General features: G+C 43.9%; 1 protein-coding gene across 5 annotated transcripts in view; it reads left to right on the forward strand.

Annotated features, from left to right (window-relative positions):
• Positions 1-25,393, forward strand: part of itpr3 (inositol 1,4,5-trisphosphate receptor, type 3) — a 312,780-nt gene that overhangs the window by 87,225 nt on the left and 200,162 nt on the right. For all 5 annotated transcript variants that reach the window (XM_037245884.1, XM_037245880.1, XM_037245881.1 and 2 more), the window contains 3 exons: positions 7,923-8,067; positions 8,151-8,295; positions 19,726-19,928. In XM_037245884.1, coding sequence (XP_037101779.1) covers positions 7,923-8,067; positions 8,151-8,295; positions 19,726-19,928 — 493 coding nt within the window. The remainder of the gene's footprint in view (positions 1-7,922; positions 8,068-8,150; positions 8,296-19,725; positions 19,929-25,393) is intronic.

Genomic DNA, 25,393 nt, shown 5'->3' on the forward strand with positions numbered 1-25,393 from the left:
ACAACCAGAGGGTGAGGACTGGAAACCGATTGTGTTTATCTCCAGGAAGCTATTTGACGCTGAGAAAAGTTACGCTCAGAGAAGAAGGCATGAGTAGCGACCTGGGCATGCAAACGCTTGCAGTCGTTCTTGCTAGTGATGAACTTTACAATTGATCACAAGCTACTGGTCCCTTTTCTAAATCCCAAAGCGCTGGATGAGATTCCGCCACATGTTTTGAGGTTTTGTCTGAGAGTCTTAAAGTTCACGTGTCGATAAAGCAGATCATCACGCCAGACACACTTCATGTGCACAGCCCCTAAAGGTCAAGATCTCCAGTGGGTCACTTTGGAAGAAAAAGAACTGGAGGCAGATATCCAAATCTTTGTGGACTCTATCAGACAGTGTCTGCCAGCCACCAAAGCAGGACTGCAAACGCTCACGGAGAAGCAGAAAGAGGACCCAGTCTGCAATACATTGAGACAGTATAAACAAAGTGCCTTGACAGAGCTCACCTGATATTAGACCTCACTGGGATGCGAGAAATTACCTGTCTGTATCCTGAGACCCACTCCTGAAGGGACAAAGGATTGTTATTCCTAGCTCCCTAAGAGTTGACATGCTTGACATACTTCATCAGAGTAAAAGGGTAGAAAGATATAAAGTCAGGTCCGTCAGTCAGTCTGATGGTGGCCAGGGCTCTCAACTGAAAGTAAAACCAAAGTGGGAACCTGCCTCACATGCATTAAACATAGCCACACACAAAAGGAGCCTCTGTTAACAACGCCTACACCTGTGAGACTGTGGCAACGTGTTGGAAATGACATTTTCATCTGGAAAGAGAAAAGCAGCTTGGTAGTGACCTCCATGTCGCAGCAGCCAAAACAGTCGCATCAGCTCTAAAGAAGATCTTTGCACAACATGGAGTTCATGATGTGCTCATGTCAGACAATGTGCTGCAGTTTACAGCTTTCATTTTTAAGCACTTTGTCAGATATGCACAAGCCAATCGTGGTGGCTGAGCGGGCCAATGTCAAAGGATTATGGAAAAGGGTAGGTGACTATGCAAAAGCAAATCACGCAGCGTCTCCATCAGTGAAGGCCACCTAAGAGGCGAGTGGTTTTACATCAGCGAGGAACGCATTCCAATGCTTCTTGAGAAGCCCATCAAGAGCCTTGGTCGGTGGAATCGCGCAGATCTCAAAGACATGCAGCAGCTTCAACAACTCAAGCAGGATTTGACTAATGGCCTTAAGCAAATCAACAACACTGTACTACCAGGGAAGCTGAAGCTGTGGTGTTACCAGTATGGGCTGCTACCCAGACTGCTGTGCCCTTTGATGAGGTTTCACTTTGCCATGCCAATCGTTTGGAAAGGCTGGTGAACACGTATGTGAGGAAGTGGCTTGGTCTTTCAAAGTGCATCGGCAGTGTCGGATTATACAGCAAAGGAGCCCTGTCACTACCCATCTCCAGTCTAGTGGAAGACTTCAAGTGTGCGAAGGTTAGGCTGGACATGTCCCTAGCTGAATCCCGGGACCACATGGTAAGAGGTGCCCGCTCCTGCCCTAGCAACTGGGAGGAAGTGGACCCCTGCCACAGCAGTGTCACAGGCCAGATCCGCCCTTCTGCACTAGGACGTAGTGGGCCACGTCCAGCAAGGAAGAGCAGGATTGGGCCTCGGAGCCATGACACCTCTCTGGCAGAAGGATTCTACAACTGAGCGTCGCACCTCGGTGGTGGAGGCGGTGTGGCGACAGGAAGAAGCAGCTAGACAAGGCAAAGCTCTGGCACATGCCAAACAGGGCGGCTGGATGAGGTGTGAGTGGGTCGAGAGAAATAAACTGAGCTGGAGTGAATTCTGAGGCTTGGACTCCAACCGGTTGTTTCATCTTCAGAGCGACATAATAATCACACTAATCTCCAGTTGTGACTTGGAAAGGACCCATCCTGCCCATTGTATACAACCCCTGCAACACTCAAACACATTCTGGTTGGCTGCAAGACCAGCCTCACTCAAGGGTTGGAGACACAACCAAATTCTCAAGTGCCTAGCTGACAGAGTTCAGTGCAAGAAAGTCTCAATGAACAGCAACCCATCAGCATCCAGAATGCATAGTCAGCAGCCACTGTTTGCGCGGGAGGGGGATAATCATAGAGGGGGTCCCTCAAACCATAATCTGTCCTCACTGAATGCCGCCAGGGACTGGCAGATGAGAGTCAATCTAGACGAGAGGCTCATTTTCCCTCCAGAGATTGCAACAACACTGCATCCAGACATTGTCCTCTGGTCCAATTCCTGCCAACTCATCTCCATCATAGAGCTAACAGTCCCCTGGAAAGATGCCCTTGAAGAAGCCTTTGAGCGCAAGAAGCTGCGCTATTCCAACCTAGCAGCCGAGGCAGAGGACAGAGGCTGGAAAGTAAGGGTGCGCCCAGTGGAGGTTTGCTGTAGGGGCTATGTGGCCAGCATGGTGGCAATGCTCCTAATGGAAGTTGGAATCAGGGGGCAGGCTCACAGACAGGCCATTAAAGAAATGGCCAATACAGCTGAAAGAACAAGCCATTGGCTGTGACTCAATAGAATTGACATCACCTAGGCTGCTCGGAACAGCTAGCAGCAGGAAACACACCTCGGCCTGATCAGCCTGTGGTGGGCCAGCCTCAGCATTGTGTTAAGTGGTCAAAACGCCCAGTGACACTCAGGTACACAACTGATGATGTTTCCCGCTGCAAACGCTGTGTAGCGCACCCATCCTAATGGTGCAATACTAGGGATATTTAACATCAAATTATATAGTGTTACCCTTCTGGAAAACGGTTATTCTCCAGCCCAACTAGACAGTTAAGAACCTCACACCCACGAGTGCCCTAAACACTGTGTCTACACTGGCCACACATCAAAAGGTTTCGGAGTGCAGCGACACAACGAATATGAAAACAAGTGGAATATTAGGGTTAGGGTTAAAAATGCCACAGAACAGATTCCACAGAACACACAGTCAACCAAAGTTACACCCTAGCCAGAGCGTTTGGATCACAACAGAGTACGCACAGGACAGTTGTACAGCAGTCAGATACTCCCAGATCATACCTCGAAAGAGAGGATGGACTGTTATGGAGTAACACACTTGCGTCGAACCCAGCATCCACCAACAATTAGAGTGAATCAACCTGCGGTAAAGCCAGATGCCTTTTATTTTACAAGTTCAAGCAGACATTCAGGTGCACCTTAAAGACTGGATTTGTGATTTGTCTGTTCGAAAGAAGTTCCTGACTGCCATTGACAATATTCAAAAAAGAAAAAACATTTTGAAAGGTTTGAAGTGAAATAATATTTCTTACTTAAAAGTGGGAGGTGTTGTGTAAGGGTCAATCTATCCTATTAGAGACGTCGATGTTGATGTCTTAGCCAATCTGATGACATATTGGACGTATGTATGGAAATCCTGTTCTGTTGTGATTTGAACAAGTGCACAGTAAAGGTTCCTGCGTTCTACCTTTTTTTTTCTTTGTGTGTGCGTGCATGCTGCGTGCGTGCGTTCATGGTGTGTGCATGCTGCGTGCGTGCGTTCATGGTGCGTGCATGCTGCGTGCGTGCGTGTCACTACTTGCCCACATTTTGTGTATGTGTGTTTGTATTTGCTTTCTGCCCAAAGCATTTAGGTAGAGAACTGAACTCTCGCTCTTTATATAGCTGACGGGCCTTGCGCATCCGTTCTGCGCATCTGTAATGGCGGCCTCCGTATGATATCCGGTTTGCGATGGAGATTAAAAAACAAACAATATTTGACAATAACACACCATCAAGGATTGCACCATCGCATCAAACGATGTGTCGTGAATTATGAATTTTACTGACGAATGTGTTGGGCAGGATGGCTGAATGCGATGCGCGATTGACAACAAACAAGAAGAAAGGTGTGATTTCAAGTTTTATTTCGAGGGAGATTTTCTTCAAAAATTGTTGTACCCATGCATAATGCGCACCCCAGATTTTAGGACAATAAATTTTGCGCATTATGCATGGGAAAACACGGTACCAAACCCCACCAGTTTCATATATGCGCATCCACCGAACTCCTCTTTAGTGGAAAAAAATATGATTTTTTTCAAATTCAAGCCATAGATCAGGGGTGGCCAACCAGTCAGAGACTAAGAGCCACATTTTTTACTGTGTCATCGCAAAGAGCCACATCATACACATGAGCACACATGAACACCCCCCCCCACACACACACGCACACGCATGCACACACACACACACACGCACACACACACACGCACACACACATACACACACACACCCTCTGCTCAGCCAAATTTATTGTGTGACATTATTATGTCACGCACCAACATGATAATGACAAATTGACTCCTACAGGACTAAAACCACAGACCAAAGACCACATTTTCAACAATGAACATTGTGTGCATTGTCACACACAGACACCACTACCCTAGAGTCACTACAGTTTTTGTACAAGACACACCAATTATAATTCCTAATTTTTCATACATCGTTAACTCTGTGTATTCTCATGCATTTTTTTTTGCTTTTGTCACATCATTTCCTTGTGTGATGAGTTGACTGTAGGAAACAAACAATGAATTACCATTCAGAGTGTTTTCAGCTCTAAACCACTAGATGGGACCAGAACCCTATAAATGACTTTGATTACGTTGAAGCAACTTCCTGCACGTACAATGCCATGGAAACTGTCGTGATGGCTTGAAACGGTGTGTGTGTGTGTGTGTGTGTGTGTGTGTGTGTGTGTGTGTGTGTGTGTGTGTGTGTGTGTGTGTGTGTGTGTGTGTGTGTGTGTGTGTGTGCTACTGCTCACTTGAGCAATGCAAGTTCAAAAGCACATGCAAAGTAATTTGTGCATGCAGTGCAAAGCGGCATTGAATTGCTTTTCACGAATCTCTGATGCAATGTATTGCCAACAAAATTAATTGATTGCAAAAAAGAAAATGCAATTGACTGCAAAAAAATAAAATGTGTGCAATGCATTGCATTGCTTTGGCATAATTTTTTATGCAATCCATTGCATTTTATTGGATTTGAAATAGCAGTTTCATTGGTCGAGGGATCAACCTCTTGAGTGTATGTGTACCAGCACGAAAACATCAAAAGCAGTTTGGTGGGTTGGGCAGATACCGTATTTTCCGGACTATAAGGCGCACCTAAAAACATAAAATTTTCTCAAAAGCCGACAGTGTCTTATATACGGATCAATTGATGAATTTGTTGATCCATACTGGTTGTACACAGTGCTCTGCCAAAATGTTTCAGTCCGTTTTAGTACGACGAGTAAATTACAAGGTTGCATCGCTTCCCAGCATTACGGCAACCGTGGTCAGGGGGCGTCACTGAATAGCTGTTGTACCCGTGAGGCTATTTCATTTCAAAATAGGCTGCTCCGTTAATGTTTGGAGTAAATTTACGGATCGATATGGAAGGGAAACATAGGTAAGCAGTACCAATGTGTTAGATCGAACTTTATTCAGTTCCGATCATTTTATAGGAGATCGTTTGAGAAACGCGATTGTTTACACTTTGCTGAGGCTCATGGGAGTCTACGAGCTGAGGCTCATGGGAGTTTGCGGGTGGCTAATGCTATAGTGATAGCTGCTACACGTACGAGGCTATTTCATGTCAAAATAGGCTGCTCTGTTAATGTTTCGAGTAAATTTACCGATCGATATGAAAGGGAAACATACGTAAGCAGTACCAATGCGTTAGATCGAACTTTAGTCAGTTCTGATCATTTTATAGGAGATAGTTTGAGAAACGCGATTGTTTACAGAGGGCTCATTGGTTATTGGCTAGTGGATGCATACCGCAACTCTATTCAACCTCAGTTTGTTGCAGTATAGCTTCTATTTTATGCGCTTTTTACTCTGGTGCGCCCAATATATGAAATAATTTCTAAAAAAAATTCTTAAAATTTCAATGAGGGTGCGCCTTATAAGGTGCGCCTTTAGGTGCAAAAAATAGTTATTCAAAAAAATGCCCTTTTTTGTTTGAATCTCAACACTATTTGAATTTTTTTACTGCTCGTTACCTCCTATTGGATCGTGGCATTGCTGACTAAATTTACGAAATGCAGAGGTGCCTGGCGAAGTGTACTACCCAACACTGACAAGTGCAGAAATGGCGAGAGGAATCGTGCCAATTCATTTTGGATGAAAGAGGACTTTATTTCGGATACATCACCCGAATTATCAGAGGAAAGCGCGGATGAGGATTTTGTCCCTCATTGCCAGTTCGAGGAAGACCAGCAATCCGAGGACGACAATGAATTGGAGGAAGATTTGGAGGTAGAAACAAATCGTGATCAGGACGACAACAGCGAAGCGGTCAGCTTGTGGCACTCCAAAAAAAATTGTATGGTCTCACACACACACCCACACACACCCACACACGAGTTGTGTAACATTATGTCCCCACACCAATTCCCTCTTCTGGGATAATGGCGTAAGCTGCTGCGCAGATCAGAAGCCTTGTCACCGCATTCAACCTCTTCTTTCCAGAGGACATTATTGAACTGATTGTCCAAATGACAAATTTGCAAGGAAGCAGGGCGATCATAGGGTGGTATGCAGTTACAGCGTAGGAGCTAAGGGCGTACTTTGGACTGCTCATTCTTGCAGGGATGTATCGGTCCAAACACGAGGCAACCACGACCGTTTGGGACAAGAAGATGGGACTTGCCATGTTTGCCGACACCATGTCATGCGTGAAGTATTCCCAAATAAACCGCACCTTGCGATTTGACGACAAATTGCGGAGGCCACAGCGCCATCACAACAACAAATTGTCGCCAGTTGTGGACCTCTGGTTTAAATGGAAAAGCCTGGGCAGGGATGTATGCGTCGACGGGCAGCTGATCTCTTAGAGGGCGCTTGATTGTTGAAGGTGTACATTCCTTTGAAACCAGCAAAATATGGTATAAAGTTCTGGGCACTCTGCTATGTGTCCACTTCCTATGCGTGGAATTTGGAGGTCTACACAGGGAAGCCTCCGGGAGGACAGCGGGAAACCAATGTCAGTATGTATGTTTTGCTTGGCCAGTGTGACACATTGCAGAGTCACACAGTGACAACCGACATTTTCTTTATAAAATAAATAAATGAAAAAACTGTATATGGATGGATAGGATGCCACAGAACATTGCGAGGGGTCGAAAGCCAAAACACCTTTAGAAAATGACTTATGTACAGTAGAGTTAGTTTTGCTGTGACATATAACTGATATTATTGTTCAGAGAAGGCCTCTAGATAGATAGATAGATAGATAGATAGATAGATAGATAGATAGATAGATAGATAGATAGATAGATAGATAGATAGATAGATAGATAGATAGATAGATAGATAGATAGATAGATAGATAGGTTTGATGCCACTGAACAGTTTGAGTGGTTGAAAGTGAAAAAATCTTTAAAAATGAGTTATCACGTCTCAAAACCAATTACAGTTTTTGGAAAAATTGAACATGCAGTATCAAATGAATAAGTGCATACAAGGGTAACCAACCTCCTTCCAAACTGTGCCAGTTGGAATAAACCTATTTTCAAACTCATGCAGTTGTTATCGCCTGCTTTGTCACTTTCATAACCTCCACCTACCAGCATCCCTGCCACATCAGTCAGTGGCAGGCTGTACCTTTCAGACGTGGTGTTTCACAAATTTTTCAGGTATTATGCTTTGCAGTTTTGATATTAGCTCAACGAACACTTCTGATTTCATTTTGTAGCAATGAGCAAGGAAGATGTTGTGAGGACGTTTAGCGGAAAAAATATTGGAAATATTAATAACAAATACTGAAGTCCAGATTCATGAAAAATATGCTTTAGTATAGTGATGAAATATTTGTACATCAAATCACTTTTACAACACGCCACCCCTTTAACCAAATTGTTGTGTTCCCACCTCAGTTACGACTCTAACATGGATGACAGCAGAGACAACAAGAAGAATCGCTTTGCCAACACCATGGTCTTCATGGAGGAATATCTCAACAATGTGTTGAACGAGGAGCTGCCCTTTTACAATGAGGAGAAGAACAAGCTTACCTACGAGGTCTGCAGGGACTTCGGGCACAACTAACATTTCCTTTGCAGTTTTTGCATCCACTTCTGACTTTCTTCCTGTTCTCTGTGCAGGTGGTGAGTTTGGCACGGCATCTTATCTACTTTGGTTTCTACAGTTTCTTTGAGCTGCTGCGACTCACCAGAACACTGCTGGGCATCATCGACTGTGGACCCAACCCTTCCCACAGCATCTTGCCGATGCATGACGAAGGATCAGGTGCTTGCCAGCAAACACGCTTATATCAATCAATCAATCAATCAATCAATCAATCAATCAATCAATCAATCAATATTTTTATTGGTCAAGTTTGAGCATGCCAAACAAAGAATTTGACTCTGGTAGATCTCGGCCTCTGTACAACATTGAGGTGGCTAACAACATTCAGGACGACATTTGCAAAAATGGACAATTATTCTCAAGCATCCCCTGATCTTGAACTCACAGGAGAGCAAGGAAAAACTCAAAACTCCTACTAGGGGAAATGAGAAACCTTGAGAAGAGACCACAGACGGGATGACCAGGCTGCAATGGATACAGAGAGGACACATAGTACACATAAGCTCAGTGGCCTAGTGGTAGAGTGTCCGCCCTGAGACTGGAAGGTTGTGGGTTCAAACCCCGGCCGGGTCATACCAAAGACTATAAAAATGGGACCCATTGCCTCCCTGCTTGGCACTCAGCATTAAGGGTTGGAATTGGGGGGTTAGATCACCAACTGATTCCCGAGCGCGGCACCGCTGCTGCTCACTGCTCCCCTCTCCCCCAGGGGATGGATTAAAATCACACGGGGATGGGTTAAATGCAGAAGACAAATTTCACCACACCCAGGTGTGTGTGTGACGATCATTGGGACTTTAATCTTAATCTTTAATCTTTAATAATATGGACAATCCAAAGATAAAGCATTGAGGGCAGGATGTTATTGCACAGCAATGTCTCTGAGACTCTATGAGTGGTATGAGTTCATCAGAGCGACAGCCTAGGGCAGTGGTGGCCAACCGGTCAGAGACTAAGAGCCACATTTCTTTACTGTGTACCGCAAAGAGCCACAACCGAGAGCTACTTCCTGGGAACTGATTAAGGCAAAGGGCTACCAGTTTGACACACACTTCCGAAATAGCCAATTTGCTCAATTTAGCTTTCACTATGTGTTATTATTGTCATTTCCAGTTCACATGTAAATGTGATTTTAACAAGAATAGCAAAAATACAGTCAAACCTCGGTTTTCGACCATAATCCGTTCTAGAAGGCGGTTCGAGAATCGAATCGGTCGAATTCCGAATCTATTTTCCCATTACAAATAATGTAAAAAAATTTAGTCCGTTCCAAGACTAAAATTAACGCCTATTTATTTAATTTTTTTAGCATTTTTTCATTTGCGCATTATTGTCCAGTCGCTCAACTGCAGCGCACCACCGAACCGTAGCGCGTCGCCCACCGCGCAACTGCACCGCGCAACTGCACCGCGCTGGTCACATTATTGTGACAGAGCCGTCGCTGAAATTTAGAAAATATTTTTAAAGTCCTGATGTACTTTCCAAAATTTAAGCGGATCTCAGTGCGCAGGGAGCGTAATTTGGTCCGATCGCGCAACCGCAGCGCTCACTGTCGCATTGCTTTAAGAGCGCCTTTGTGTTTTAGGATGGCTTTACTGCTCCCACTTGCTTTCTTTGGAGGCATGATTAGGAGGTTAATACAATCCTCAAAGTAACGAAAATACAATAACAACGGAGTCAGTCGGCATCCGGGCCGCGCGGTCGGGTTTTCTCGGGTCCTCCCGGCTCATCTCGCGAGGTTCGACCTCCGAATTTTGTTCGACAACCGAAGCAAAAAAAATCTCGAATTTTTTGTTCGAATTCCGATTTGTTCGAGAACCGGGACGTTCGAAAACCGAGGTTTGACTGTAAAATAAATAGATGCAGCTCACTGACAAGTGCCGCTATTTGAGCTAATTTTAGAACAGTCCTGCGGGCGACTCATGCAGTCCTCACGGGCGACCTGGTGCCCGCGGCCAACGTGTTGGTGACCCCTGCTCTATAGGATTTCATGACCACAGATGTCAGGGCGACAGGTCTATAATCATTAAAACCTGTGATGGCGGGCTTCTTGGCCACCGGTACGATGATGGAGCTCTTGAAGCACAAGGGCACCTCACACAGCTCCAGGGAACGGTTGAAGATCCGTGCAAAGGTGGGTGCCAGTTGTTCAGCACAGACTTTCAGGCAGGAGGGGGACACGCCGTCTGGGCCCGGTGCCTTCCTGACCTTTTGTCTACGGAACATCTGACATACCTCCTCGCAGATCAGAAGTGCGGGCGTGGCTTCTGTAAGAGAGAGAGTAGATGATAACGACGATGGAGGTGTCGACAGTGGGGTTGTGGGGGGGAGGTGTGTATGTTGATTGTGATGCAGGAGGTCCTGTTGTGTGGGTGGACCGTTCAAACCTGCAGTAAAACCTGTTTAGCTGGTTTGCAAGCCACAGGACGGCGGTTGGTTTCTTGAAGCCCGTGATGCTCTGCAGACCTTTCCACACTGTTGAGGGATCAGGATTGGCTGAGAGGTGTCTCTCCAGGCTCTCCCCATAACACGTCTTGGCATTCCTGATCTCTCGGTGCAGCGTGTTCCTGGTCTGCCTGAACAGGTCCCGGTCCCCACTCCTGTAGGCCGCCTCCTTGGCTTTGTGCAGCATCTTGAGGTTCAGTGTAAACCAAGGTTTGTTGTTGTTGTACGTGCAGAAGGTCTTAGTCCTCACAAAAGCTGATATATGATGTGACAGTATCGATGAGTTCATGCAGGTCTGAAGTTGCAGCTTCAAAAAAAAAACAATTGGTGCAGTCTAAGCAGGCTTGGAGGTCCTGCTTTGACTCCACTGTCCATTTCCTCACAGTCCTCACCACAGGCTTAGAAGTTTTTAATTTCTGCCTATAGGTTGGGATCAGATGAACTAGACCAGTGGTTCTTAACCTTTTTCCTTGTTCGCACCCCATTCAATTCACCAACTAGTTCTCGCACCCCTAACCCTAAATAATTATTATAATAATAATTGGTTTACTTTACAGCTATAAGGCTTAATTAGCATTTTCCCTAATGCCAATTAACACAATGACTTCTTGATTTCCAGAATTTTTCACTTTTTTCGGTTACCCGACCATTATCCCCGAAAAATTGTAAATTTCCCCCAAGGTATCCTCGCACCCCCTAGGAAGCATTCTCGCACCCCTAGGGTGTGCACGGGGCACAGAGCGGTATGCGTCCTTTATCACGGTGTAGCAGTGGTCCAGTGTCTGTGTCCCTCTGGTGGGACACGTTATGTGCTGTCTGTATTTGGGGAGTTCGTGTGCGAGGTTCGCTATGTTAAAATCACCCAAAACAATGATCAGTGAGTTTGGTAGTTTTTTCTCCATGTCTGTTACCTGATCAGCCAGCAGCTGCGTGGCTTCGATCGCACGTGCGTGTGGTGGAATCTAAACAGCCGCCACTACGATCGAGGAGAACTCATGTGGTGAATAAAACGGCCGACAGTCTTATATCAGTCTTGTCTCTTCCTGTCTAATAGTAGCCTCCACTGTAAAAGAAATAACTAAAAAAAACAGGACACTACAATTTCACTGCTCATCAAATATACAATAAATTCTCAACAAAAACTATAACAAATTTAATTGCACCTCAATGTTGAATCTGGTTTTATTACTTTAGCTAAAGCTGAATGCTATCTTGGTTGACAGTTCAACAGCGCTAAACAAGGCGATGCACTCACCATTATTCAACCATTTTTGCTCGGTCCCAGTGTTGTTAGTAAGGAAAATATGCCAATTAAATCCTTAGTAATCCTTTGCTTCACTAATGCGTTTGTAAAAATGTATAGTAGCATATACTGTATATGTATTAAGATATGTCTTTAATTGTATCTTGAATGTTTCTACTAATGTAGCTGCTCATATCTGAGGTAAGATAATCCAGAGCGCTGGAGCCTAAATGGAGAATGCTCTTGAACCTGCGGACTTCTTTTTGGCTCTTGGGGTCACTAAGAGCCCAGCATTTTGTGAACGAAGGTTTCAGGATGAATCGTTTGGTACCACCAGATTGATGAGATAAGACGGCGCTAAGCCATGTAATATTTTATAGGTGAGTAACATCTCAAGTGAACCGGGTGCCATTGCACATTGGCTAGTATCGGTGTAATATAATCGAACTTTCTTGTCCTTGCGAGCAGTCTCGCTGCAGCGTTTTGTAATAACTAGAAACTTTTGATACTAGACATAGGAAGACCAGAAAATAAAACATTACAATAATAGAGGCACGGTGTAACAAACACACCTATAATGAGTTCTGCATCATGTGTTGAAAGAATGGGACGGATCTTATCGATGATGTAGAGGTGAAAAAATGCAGATCTAGTCATGTTTTTTATGTTTTTGAAAGGAAAGAGTTGAAAGTGTAACACTGAAATATAACACTGAGATTCATTACAGAATCACTTTAGGTAATAGTTCATTTATCACAATTTATAGTGGTGTTCTTAAATACTAGGTGCTGATGATGAGCAGGGCCAATTAACATCTCGATTTAATCTGGGTTAAGAAATAAGAAATTGAGAGACATCCATTGTTTAATTGCAGCAAGACATGCCTCAAGATTACACCAATCCTGCAAATTTGTCATTTCCAATGGCATATATAATTTGGTATTGAAAACTAATGTTATGCAGTAGTATGCAAAAGTTAGGGCACCCCTGATCATTTTCATGATTTTCCTTTATAAATCATGGGTTGTTCAGATCAACAATTTCAGTTAAATATATCATATAGCAGATAAACACAGTGATATTTGAGAAGTAAAATGAAGTTTATAGGATTTACAGAAAGTGTGTAATCATTAGTTGAACAAAAGTAGGCAGGTGCATAAATTTGGGCACCCCAACAGAAAAATCCTCCTTTTGCAGAAATAACAGCCTCGAAACGCTTTCTATAGCTTCCAATGAGAGTCTGGATTCTGGTTGAAGGTATTTTGACCATCCTTTACAAAACATCTCCAGTTACGGGTATTTAAGGTGGCCAGTTGCAAGTTGTTCTCCTCTTTGCATCTTCTTTGAAGAGTGGCCACTTGGGAGCCTCAAAACAACTGACAAATGACCTGAAAACAAAGATTGTTCAACGTCATAGTTTAGGGGAAGGATACAAAAAGCTAGCACAGAGTGGCAGGCCAAGAAAAATCTCAGATAAGCAGAAGCAAAGGATGGTGAGAACAGTCAAAGTCAACCCACAGAGCAGCTCCAAAGACCTACAACATGATCTTCATGCAGATGGTGACACTTTTTAGACTATTCAGTGCACTTTGTACAAGGAGATGCTGTATGGGAGAATAATGTGGCAGAAGCCTTTTCTGCACACATGCCACAAACAGAGTCGCTTGAGGTATGCTAAAGCACATTTGGACAAGCCAGCTTCTTTTTGGAGTAAGGTGCTGTGGACTGATGACTTTTTTTTTTTTTGGTATGGCACCGCTGTGAGTGGCAGCCTCCCAGCAGTGTTCTCTCTTTTCCTCTTTGTTTCCTTCTTTTCTCCTTTTTCTTTCTTTCTATTTGTCCATTCGGCGATGCTGGTGTCTTCTACCGCACCTCGGCGTGTGCAGATCGCTTCGGATTGGATATTTCTTTTCCTGGGACCGGGATGGCTGCGCACATCGGTCGGGACCGGCGTGACTCTACGACAGCTTCCTGCTCATCCGGCCGGTGCTGACCGGTTCCCTCGCCTTGGCCTCGCAGCCGCGACCCCTGTGGGGAGTCCGCTCCCTCGTGCTCGTCGGAACCAACGACCTTCGCCGTGCCAGCCCCATGGTGACCATCTGCACGTGCCCCGACTGGGTGCCCAGGACGCTGCTCACGCATTTGCCTGTTTTGTGATGTTTTCACCGATTCACGACCACGGTCCATTGGGCGCCGTTGAACTTGACTGCCCTTCCACCTGTTTATGGACCCCGTGGAGGCTATTTTGTGTGTTTTGGGGTGTTCTTTGGTATTTGAGGGGGGCTGGTTGGCGGCTGTTACTTTTTTTCCTTTGTCTTGTTGCTTTGCTTTGATGGCTTTTAACTTTCGCACTTACTGGCTTTCTTTGTGGCGCCGTTGTATGGCAGCCTTATAAGAGCCTATTGAGTTGTGCTCATGCCATCTGTGTGTCTTTTATATACCTGCTCTGTGGTATGAATACTGCTGGGGCCTGAATTTCCCCACCCCCGGGATCAATAAATGTTCGTTCAATCAATCAATCAATCAATCAATCAATCAATCAATCAATCAATTAAAATGTAGTTATTTGGACATAACAAGGGACGGTATGCATGGAGGAAGAAAAACACAGCATTCCATGACAAACACTTGCTACCCACAGTCAAATTTGGTGGTGGTTCCATCATGTTGTGGTGCTGTGTGGCCAGTGCAGGTACAGGCAATCATGTTAAAGTTGAAGGTCGCATGGATTCAAGTCAGTATCAGCAGATTCTCGCAAACAATGTTCAAGAATCAGTGACAAAGTTGAAGATGCGTAGGGGCTGGATACCTCAACAAGACAACGACCCCAAACACTGCTCAAATTCTATTAAGGCATTCATCCAGAGCATAAGTGTCAAACTCAAGGCCCGCGGGCCACATCCGGCCCGGCATGCAATTATATCCGGCCCGCGAGATCATTTTATATTATTGTTACTAATGGCCCGACGATATGAAGCGATGATAACACAATAAACTACAGATCCCATAATGCAGTGCTTTCGCTGCCTTGCCGAGCGTTTTTCCGCGGCAATCAGGTCAAGTGCTTGTTGCTGCAAGTTATTGCGAAGCTAGCCCCTCATGATGCCGAAGAGAAAAGTTGATTCTGAAAACAGAGCCTTTAAAAACCGATGGGAGGTTGAGTATATGTTTACTGACATTGCCGGTAAGCCCGTTTGTCTCATTTGTGGCGCTAATGTGGCTGTATTGAAAGAGTTTAATCTAAGACGGCACTATGAAACAACACATCTGGATAACCTGAAAGACCTGAATGCAGAGCAGAAGATACAGAAGGTAGAAGAGTTAAAGAAGAAGCTGACATTCCAGCAGACGTTTTTCACCCGTGCAAAATCACAAAGTGAAGCTGCTGTGAAAGCGAGTTTTATCGTGGCAGAGGAGATCGCCAAAGCAGGCTGGCCATTCACAGAGGGAGAATTTCTGAAGAGCTGCATGGTCAAGGTGTGCGACATCATATGTCCAGACAAAAAGCAGATGCTGTCAAATGTAAGCCTGAGTAGAAATACGGTTGCTGATCGAGTTTGTGAGATGGCCACTGATTTAAGAACACAGTTGAGTAAAAGAAGCAAAGACTTTATTGCATACTCTCTTGCTGTGGACGAAAGTACTGACATGACTGACACTGCAGAGCTAGCCATCTTCATCCGTGGGGTGGACTCCGATTTGCGTGTTACTGAGGAAATATTGGACATTAAACCGATGCACGGGACAACGACCGGAAAGGACATTTTTGAAAACGTATGTCAAAGTGTAACCGACATGAAACTGCCCTGGGACAAACTTATTGGTCTTACAACTGATGGAGCACCGGCTATGTGCGGTGAGAAAAGTGGACTAGTAGGAAGGATGCGAGAAAAGATGCAGGAGGAGAACTGTACTGGTGAGTTAACAACATACCACTGCATCATACACCAGGAAGCACTGTGTGGCAAAGTCCTGAAGATGGACCATGTAATGAGCACTGTAACGCAAACCGTAAACTTTATCCGAAGTAGAGGTTTAAATCACCGGCAATTTCAGTCCTTTATGCGGAGTATAGATTCAGAGTTTGCCGACATTCCTTATCATACAGAGGTGCGTTGGCTAAGTCGGGGGAAAGTTAAAAAGTTCTCAACAGAGTTTTTGAGCTCAGCAACGAAATCTGTCAGTTCATGGACAGTAAAGGCAAAGACTCCACCGTTTTACGGGATGAAAAGTGGAAATGTGAGTTGCCGTTTCTAGCTGACATAACCGCACATCTCAATGCCTTAAACCTCCAGCTCCAGGGACGTAACCGCATGATCACTGACATGTATGACGCAGTGAAGGCATTTCAAGTGAAGCTGATTTTATGGGAGACACAAATGCTTCAGTGCAACTTGTCCCACTTTCCCTGTTGCCAAGTAATGCTGAACCAAGTCGGCACAACGGTGTTCCCAAATACGCACTTTGCTGTTAAACTGAGCGCACTGCGCACGGAGTTCGCACGGCGCTTTGGTGATTTTGAGGAACAAAAGAAGAATTTCGAGTTGTTTCGCAACCCATTTGCCGTCGACGTGGAATCTGCACCTGTTCAGATTCAGATTGAGCTGCAGTGTAATGGGACGCTAAAGTCAAAGTACGACACTGCAGGGCCCACAGAGTTTATTCACTCCATTCCCGCAGCAATGTCCCAACTCCGTCTACATGTGGCTCGAACCTTGTGCATGTTTGGTAGCACATATCTGTGTGAGAAGCTGTTCTCAGTGATGAAGACAAACAAAACAGCACACAGGAGTCGTCTCACTGATGAGCACCTTCAGTCCATCCTGAGAGTCTCCACAACACGGGACCTCACACCAAACATAAACCAACTTGTTGCCAAAAAAAGATGCCAATCATCCGGCTCTGATAAAATGGCATAAGAGCAAAGAAAACTGAATGTTTTGATTCATTATTTGTTATTGCTGAAAAGCACAAATTGTTTTTATATTTCCAGGTTTTGTTTTGTTTTGCAGCATGTTCATATTTCTATCTTGTATAATTTTGACAGGAGATATTTTTATGGAGAGTAAAATCATTTGGGATATTTAAAATTTAGGTTTTTTATTTAAAATGACATAAAAGCAAAGAAAATCAAACGTTTTGATTTATTATTTTAATGTAAGTACAAGCACTGTCACCATTTTAATTTATTTTTTCAGGCGTTTTTTTTTGCAGCATGTTCCAATTTCTAACTTGTATAATTTTAACTGGATATATTTTTATGGAGATCAAGATATTTTAAGTTATTTAAAGTTTAAGTTTATTTATTCCAGAATAACATTCCTGTCCGTTTGCATTTATATTTATGTTAAAAGTTAGTTTTAGTGTGTTCAATAAATGTTTGTTCTGTTCGGCCCGTGACCTGAAGTGTGTTTTGAATTTTGGCCCCCTGTGCAATTGAGTTTGACACCCCTGATCCAGAGGAACAAGTACAATGTTCTGGAATGGCCATCTCAGTCCCCAGACCTGAATATTATTGAAAATCTGTGGTGTGATTTAAAGCGGGCTGTCCATGCTTGGAAATCATCAAACCTGACTGAACTGGAGATATTTTGTCAAGAACCAGCTCAGTGGCCTAGTGGTAGAGTGCCCGCCCTGAGACTGGAAGGTTGTGGGTTCAAACCCCGGCCGGGTCATACCAAAGACTATAAAAATGGGACCCATTGCCTCCCTGCTTGGCACTCAGCATTAAGAGTTGGAATTGGGGGGTTAGATCACCAAATGATTCCCGAGCGCGGCGCCGCTGCTGCTCACTGCTCCCCTCTCCCCCAGGGGATGGATCAAAATCACACGGGGATGGGTTAAATGCAGAGGACAAATTTCACCACACCCAGATGTGTGTGTGACGATCATTGGGACTTTAACTTTAACTTAAAGAAGAATGGTCAAAAATACCTTCAACCAGAATCCAGACTCTCATTGGAAGCTATAGGAAGTGTTTAGAGGCTGTTATTTCTGCAGGAGGATCTACTAAATATTGTCATTTGTCTGCTGGGTGCCCAAATGTATGCACCTGCCTACTTTTGTTTAGGTAATGATTGCATACTTTCTGTAAATCATATAAACTTCATTTCACTTCTCAAAAACTTCTGCCCTCTGGGAGGCGGTACAGGAGCCTGCGCTCCCGCACCACCAGACTTTCCAACAGCTTCGTACTCCAGGCTGTTAGGATCCTGAACTCGCTCCCCCTTTCAGCGTAGCGTCCTGTTCTTGCTGTATGCGCACTGGCTCGGTTTTGCCCCTCTTATTTAATGGGTTATTGGTCTGTTATTTATTCATCGCTCATTTTATTTTATTTATTATTTATTATTTATGGTTTGTGCCTTCTTGTTTTTGTTTTGTGTCGCCTACTTGTATGTCTCGTCACCGTGGGATGGAGGAAACGGAATTTCGGTTTCTTTGTGTGTCTTGACATATGAAGGGATTAACAATAAAGCTGGGACTTTGACTTATGAAAAATATCACTGTTTTTTTCTGCTATGTGATATATTTAACTGCAATTGCTTATCCGAACAACCAATGATTTATAAAGGAAAATCTTGAAAATGATCAAGGATGCCCAAACCTTTGCATACGACTGTATTTACGTCAAAGCTGTCGCCTAAACAGTACCGTGGTTTTATCTGGGTTAAGAATGTACAAGTACTGATCCCGGCGGGACACCACATGTAACATTATTAAGCTCAGAAATTGTGTTGCCCTGGACTACACCACCGGTGTCAAACTCAAGGCCCGGGGGCCAGATACGGCCTGCCACATCATTTTATGTGGCCTGTGAAGACAAATTGTGCATCAAATTCGTGTCATTACTAGAATTGCAAATTGTCTTCACTTTTAACATCATCTTTTCTTTTAGATATTTGACCAGTTTTTACTCGTCTGATTTGAAAATGAGTTATTTGTCAGTTTGTTTTGTAGCTTTTACTGTATACCATATGAGGTGCTCATACATTTATTTGGGTTGACAGTCATAATGGCCCTCCAAAAGAAGCTATGACTACAATGCGGCCCGCGAAAAAAACGAGTTTGACACCCCTGGACTACACGGTGGGTCCTCTCTGAGATGTAAGGAGTAAACCAGCAGAGTGCTGACCCCAATATACCAACGCACATTTCAAGGCAATCTAATAGTATGTTGTGATCGACCATGTCAAAGGCAGCATTCAAATCGAGTAATTATAGTACTGATGAGGTGTTGGAGTCCATAGCTCAGAGAAAGTAAGACACTTTAGCCAGCAATTGTGCAATCACGAAGAAAGAATATGAAAAAAGCAAGTATGATGGGAAAAACCAATGTATTTTCAAGTATCTTTACAATTTTAACTGATAGTTTTCCCCACTCTACCTTTGATGCAAGAACTACATGTGAGACAGTTTAGCCATTTTACGTTTGGAAGCGGAGAAAGCCATCATCACCCTTGTGTCTCACAAGAGCGCCTGAGAGCAGTCTGACCTTTGCCTCTTGCAAGAGACTATTTATTGAGAGAAAGCCGGGTGGTGGTGAGGGTGAACAGGTTTCGGGGGTCACCTTTGCAAACTGGTTAATCAGTACAGAGGGTCTTAGCGCTTTGTTTCACAAAGTTGTGTAAACAGATACTAGTGGAGTAATTTTAGATAACTAAGCAAGAATGTTTCCACATCATTTGGAAACTTTTAACAACTGAAGGGAATGTGGAAAGATTCCACGAGTCAAGGGAAGGTGAACGTTTTAACAGATTCTCGTCAATTCTGTATGATGATGTCAGTGTCCACTGTGTCTAAAAACTACTTATAATAATCCTAATGCCCTACGTATTTATTGATGCTTTTATTGCAAAGCAATGCGAGAAGTTACACTTGCTGTCACTTTTTCCACATTTAAGGAAAAAATGTGAAACGCTCCATCCATGGCATGGGACAGATGATGACAACCATGGTCCTCAATAGGAAGCAGTCCTTATTTGGTGGGACAGTGGGCCGCGGTGTGGGGCTTGCGCTTGATGGACAGCGAGTGACCAAAGACAGCATCGACAATATGGGTCTTACAGTAATGGACACAAAGCTGAAGATTCTGGAAATCTTGCAGGTGAGTGAGACTATGATTGGAGCCTGTTGAGTCCACCGACTCGAACAGCTGGCAAATGAAGCAAACGATGGGCAGCTGAGACATGTTAAATATTTACACACAGTCGCCTCCAGCTGTATTAAAAAAAGGAAACACTAGTAAAACTGAAAAAAAAGGTAATCTGTCACATCAATATTTAGTAGGGGTGTAAATCGCGGGTTTTGTCACGATACGATATCATATCGATACAAAGAACCACGATACGATATTTGCCGATATCTTAAAGCCTGCTGTGATTCATTCACGATACATCACGATATAGTGCTCCACGATCGATATTTTTATTTTTTAAATAAAAAATATAGAACAATATCCTGATTTATAACAATTCATACGCAAAATCAACAAGGTACTGCAAACTCTTTATTTAGGAAATTACAAGAGTATTGTAGTATACAAAGTGCTTATTTTAACACTGAACTTTATCAAATTCCTATATTTTTTCTCATATAAGTAAAGAAAAATGAATATTCTTTCTTTTTTTGTAATACCATTAACTTTAAAGTGCATTACTGAACTATTTATTTACAATAATTTTAATTGGCCGTTGAGCCATCTTTTCTTTGGAATCCAAAGTGCTTCCAAACGAATGACTTGAAGCCCAAAGGGGAGTGAATTTCCTCGTCTTCTTGGACACTAGCCATAGCACCAGCCCAGGAGCCGCGTAGTTGTCGGCTCCCCTTTCACGTGCCTGCTCTGCTCACAACACAACACGCCGCGTACTGCTCCCGGAAAGAGGAAGCAAGCGACAATGAACTGGATTTCAAAATAAAGTCGCGTCTAATGTCCGAGGTCAAACACGGCGATATAAATCGATGTATACGTTTAGCATCGATGCTAATAAATCGTAGAGCATTATATCGATTAATCGATGTGTATCGATGAATCGTTACACCCCTAATATTTAGGCTTCAATTTAAAATCTACTCAATTGATACAACCTCAAATATTTATCTTTGAGTAAAGTTATTTGTTAAGGCAAAGCAAACCCAATATCTTAGTTGTCCAGATTTAAAATAAATACCGTATTTTTCGGACTATAAGTCGCGTTTTTTTTTTTTCCCATAGTTTGGGTGGGGGGTCAATTTATACTCAGGAGTGACTTATATGTGAAATTTTTCACAAATTTTTACTTGATCATTAACACATTACTTACTTAATAGTATAATTGATCACTTCACATGTTATTTTCACTTTAAACTGCACGAGTACGCACTATGGCTGTGGAATAATTGAAGGCTCACTGACAATGAGTTCCATTCACTGACTTCCGAAGTCACATTTAATGATTTGGAGTGACACAGATGGTTCGATAAACTTGTTGTTTATATTATAGTTGTTTGCAGGGCTGTGGACCCGGACTCGGGGACTCTGACTCGGTCGGACTCTGTCATTTTTGCCGGACTCGGACTCGGTGCTGATTTTGACCGAGTCCACCGAGTCCGACAATAAAAAAAATACGTTCAATTTTATTTTCATCATGCTGCTGAGAATGCGCGTAGGAATACTGTCCACAGCCCTGCTTACGATCAATGCGGCCGAGGTTGATGGCTCCACATCGACGGAGGAGGATGAGTTTGAAAAAGAACTTGACAGCATTGAGCGCCGCCAGCGTTTGTCGGCCGCCACCTCGCCAACCGACATAGATGAAGAAATTGGGGCAATGTTGGCACTTGGTCGAATGAAAGAGAGCCCATTTGTTACAGATGATCGTTGTCCGTCCGGCCTCAAGGCAGCGACTCGGACACTAACAGCAATGCCAATCAGCCAAGTCAGCGTAGAGCGCCTGTTTTCCGGGCTCAAGTTTATCATGTCTGATCAGCGCGGCGCGATGAAGGCTGACTTGGTTGAGGCGATTTTGTTCCTAAGAACAAACTCAAGTCGTTGAATTGAAACTTGAAAGTATCTGTTTATTGTATTCGTTTATATGTTTAATAAAGACAAAGCCATCACAAAACTGTTGTAATTATTTAGATTTTGATCTAAATTAGCCTTGAATAAAGACTAAGCAGTCACATGAATTAACAGAAAAAATGGACAGCCGGACTCGGACTCGGTGGTCAAGAGGCCGGACTCGGACTCGGACTCGGTGCAAAAATCCGACCGAGTCCACAGCCCTGGTTGTTTGACATATAGTTTAGAGTAGCAACGTGTATGTTGTTAGACTTCAGTAATTTCCGTTTGTCTAACGAGGCCGTGAAGGCAGCGTGGGGGGGACAGGAAGAGCGATCCAAGTCGCTTGCGTGTGTTGGCTCATATGTTGAGCTCTTGATTTGTGAAATAAAGAACCGGTTACCAAACCCACATCTTGCCTGGTACTTTGGTAAAGCTACAATATACACTGCTCAAAAAAATTAAAGAAACAGTTTTTTATCAGGGTATGGCATGAATTCAATTAGACTTTTCTGATAAGGTTTTAGTCAGGTACGTGGCAGAGGGGGTTGTTAATCAGTTTTCAGCTGCATTGGTGTTGATGGAACTAACAACAGGTGCACTAGAGGGGCAACAATGAGATGGTCCCCAAAACAGGACTGATTTTTTCAAGTTCCTCCCTCTTGATCTTTTTTAACAGTTTTTCCAAAAGTGTTGGCTTTAGCTAGAGTCATTATCACGACTGGGAGCATGAGGCGATTTCTTAACCCTCCTGAAGTCGCGCAGATTGTCCAACTCCTCCAGGATGGCACATCCATGCGTGCTGTTGCAAGAAGATTTGATGTGTCCTCCCAGTACAATCTCCAGAGCATGGAGGAGATTCCAGCAGACAGGCAGTTACTCTAGGAGAGCTGGACAGGGCCGTAGACGGTCCTCATTCCATCAGCAGGACCGATATCTGCTGCTTTGTGCAAGGAGGAACAGGTTGAGCACTGCCCGAGCCCTACAGAATGACCTCCAGCAGGCTACTGGTGTGAATGTCTCTGCCCAAACAGTCAGAAACAGACTTCACGAGGGTGGCCTCAGGGCACGACGTCCTGTAGTGTTTCCTGTGCTCATTGCTCAGCACCGTGGAGCTCGATTGGCATTTGCCATAGAACACCAGAATTGGCAAGTCCGCCACTGGCGCCCTGTGCTTTTCACAGATGAGAGCAGGTTTACCCTGAGCACCTGTGATAGACGTGAAAGGGTCTGGAGAAGCCAAGGAGAGCGCTATGCTGCCTGCAACATCATTCAGCATGACCGGTTTGGTGGTGGGTCAGTGATAGTCTGGGGAGGCATTTCCATGGAGACACGAACAGACCTCTACAGGCTAGAGAACGGCAGTCTGACTGCCATTAGGTATCGGGATGAAATCCTTGCACCCATGGTCAGACCCTACGCTGGTGCAGTAGGTCCTGGGTTCCTCCTGATCCACAACAATGCCAGGCCTGTTGTGGCAAGAGTATGCAGACAGTATCTGGAGGATGAAGGAATTGACACAATTGAATGGCCCACACGATCACCTGATCTAAACCCGATAGAACACCTCTGGGACATAATGTTTCGGTCCATCATACGCCGCCAGGTTGCTCCTCAGACTTCACAGGAGCTCACTGATGCCCTTAGAGGCTGGGAGGACATCTCACAAGACACCATCCGTCGTCTCATTAGGAGCATGCCGCGACATTGTCAAGCATGCATACATACAAGCTCGTGGGGGCCACACAAGATATTGAAAATCATTTTGAGTTGCAGAAATTGAATTTTGGCAAAAGGGACGAGCCTGCCATATCATTTTTTCACTTTGATTTTTGGGGTGTCTGTATACTGAGCCCTCTGTAGGCTGAAAACTTTTATTTCCATCAAAAGATGTGGCATCCTTTTGTTCCTGAGACATTAAACTGTCCATATCAGTATAGATATCCCTCCAAAAAAATGTTACGATTGAAATCTGATGTGTTTTCCAAGTGTTCCTTTAATTTTTTTGAGCAGTGTAGTTATATACTAGATCTGTGGAATAATTGGGGCCGCAACTGATGACGAGTCTGACATCAGCGGCGCACGTAGGTCCGGAATCAACAGCTGGTTTTTTTTGTGGTTTTTTTTGACACAGAAGATGAATATTCCGATGGATTTAATGATTTGGAGTGACACGGATGGTTTGTTAAAATTCTTGTTTATATTACATTCATTTGATATATCTAGTCTAACGTCAGCAGCACACTTAGTTCCGGCGTCAACAGCTGTGTGTTTTTCTTTTTTTTTTTGACACAGAGGATAAATATTCCGATGGATTTAATGATTTAGAGTGTCACGGATGGTTTGTTAAAATTGTTCTATATAAAACATTTATTTGATATATCTAGTCTGACAGGCGGCTCGGTGGCGCACTGGGTAGCACGTCCGCCTCACAGTTAGGAGGGTGCGGGTTCGATTCCACCTCCGGCCCTCCCTGTGTGGAGTTTGCATGTTCTCCCCGGGCCCGCGTGGGTTTTCTCCGGGCACTCCGGTTTCCTCCCACATCCCAAAAACATGCTTGGTAGGCCGATTGAAGACTCCAAATTGTCCCTAGGTGTGTGTGCGAGTGCAAATGGTTGTTTGTCTCTGTGTGCCCTGCGATCGGCTGGCAACCGGTTCAGGGTGTCCCCCGCCTACTGCCCGTTGACGGCTGGGATAGGCTCCAGTACTCCCGCGACCCCCGTGGGGACTAAGCGGTTCAGAAAATGGATGGATGGATCTAGTCTGACGTCAGCGGCGCACGTAGTCCTTCCGTCGTCAACAGCTGTTTGTTTATATATATATATTTGTTTATATTATTGTTATTTCATACATAGTTTATATATTGTTATATGGGCCTGTGGAAAAATTTGAACTGCAACTGACGACGAGTCCGACGTCAGCGGCACGCCACACACGCGGCGTTGATTACATAAAAGAGGACGAACTCTATCAATGGATTTGATGATTTGGAGTGACACAGATGGTTTGATAAACGTGTTATTTATGTTATAGTTATTTGAATAACTGTTAATGTTACATCAGGCCCGTTCTCAGCTCCTCGTTTGGGTTTATGTCACGTTAGCATACCATATCGTTAGCCTTTTGTTGCTGGTTCATGTCTGTTTTTGGTGTTGGGTTTTGTCAAATAAATTTCCCCCAAAATGCGATTTAAACTCCGGTGCGACTTATATATGTTTTTTTCCTCTATATTGTGCATTTTATGGCTGATGCGACTTGTATTCCGGAGCGACTTTTAGTCTGAAAATACAGTAAGTAGGATTCATTACATAATATAAAGAACCCTTTTAGTTTAACCAGATTTTTTATGCAGTGAAGGGAAAATAAAGCCGTTAATTTGCTTCAAGAACCAGTTGATGTATTTTTTGACTTCTCTAGTTGGCACTGATGGTTTCAAAAGAGGGGTTAAGAATTGGCAAAGCAGTGTGCTTTCATCGCAATGTTAAAATTGATTGTCATCTAGAGGAATTAAATTCGAAGCCTCACTTTCCCAT

The sequence above is a fragment of the Syngnathus acus genome, chromosome 2, assembly GCF_901709675.1.
Source record: "Syngnathus acus chromosome 2, fSynAcu1.2, whole genome shotgun sequence".
Lineage (NCBI taxonomy): Eukaryota > Metazoa > Chordata > Actinopteri > Syngnathiformes > Syngnathidae > Syngnathus > Syngnathus acus.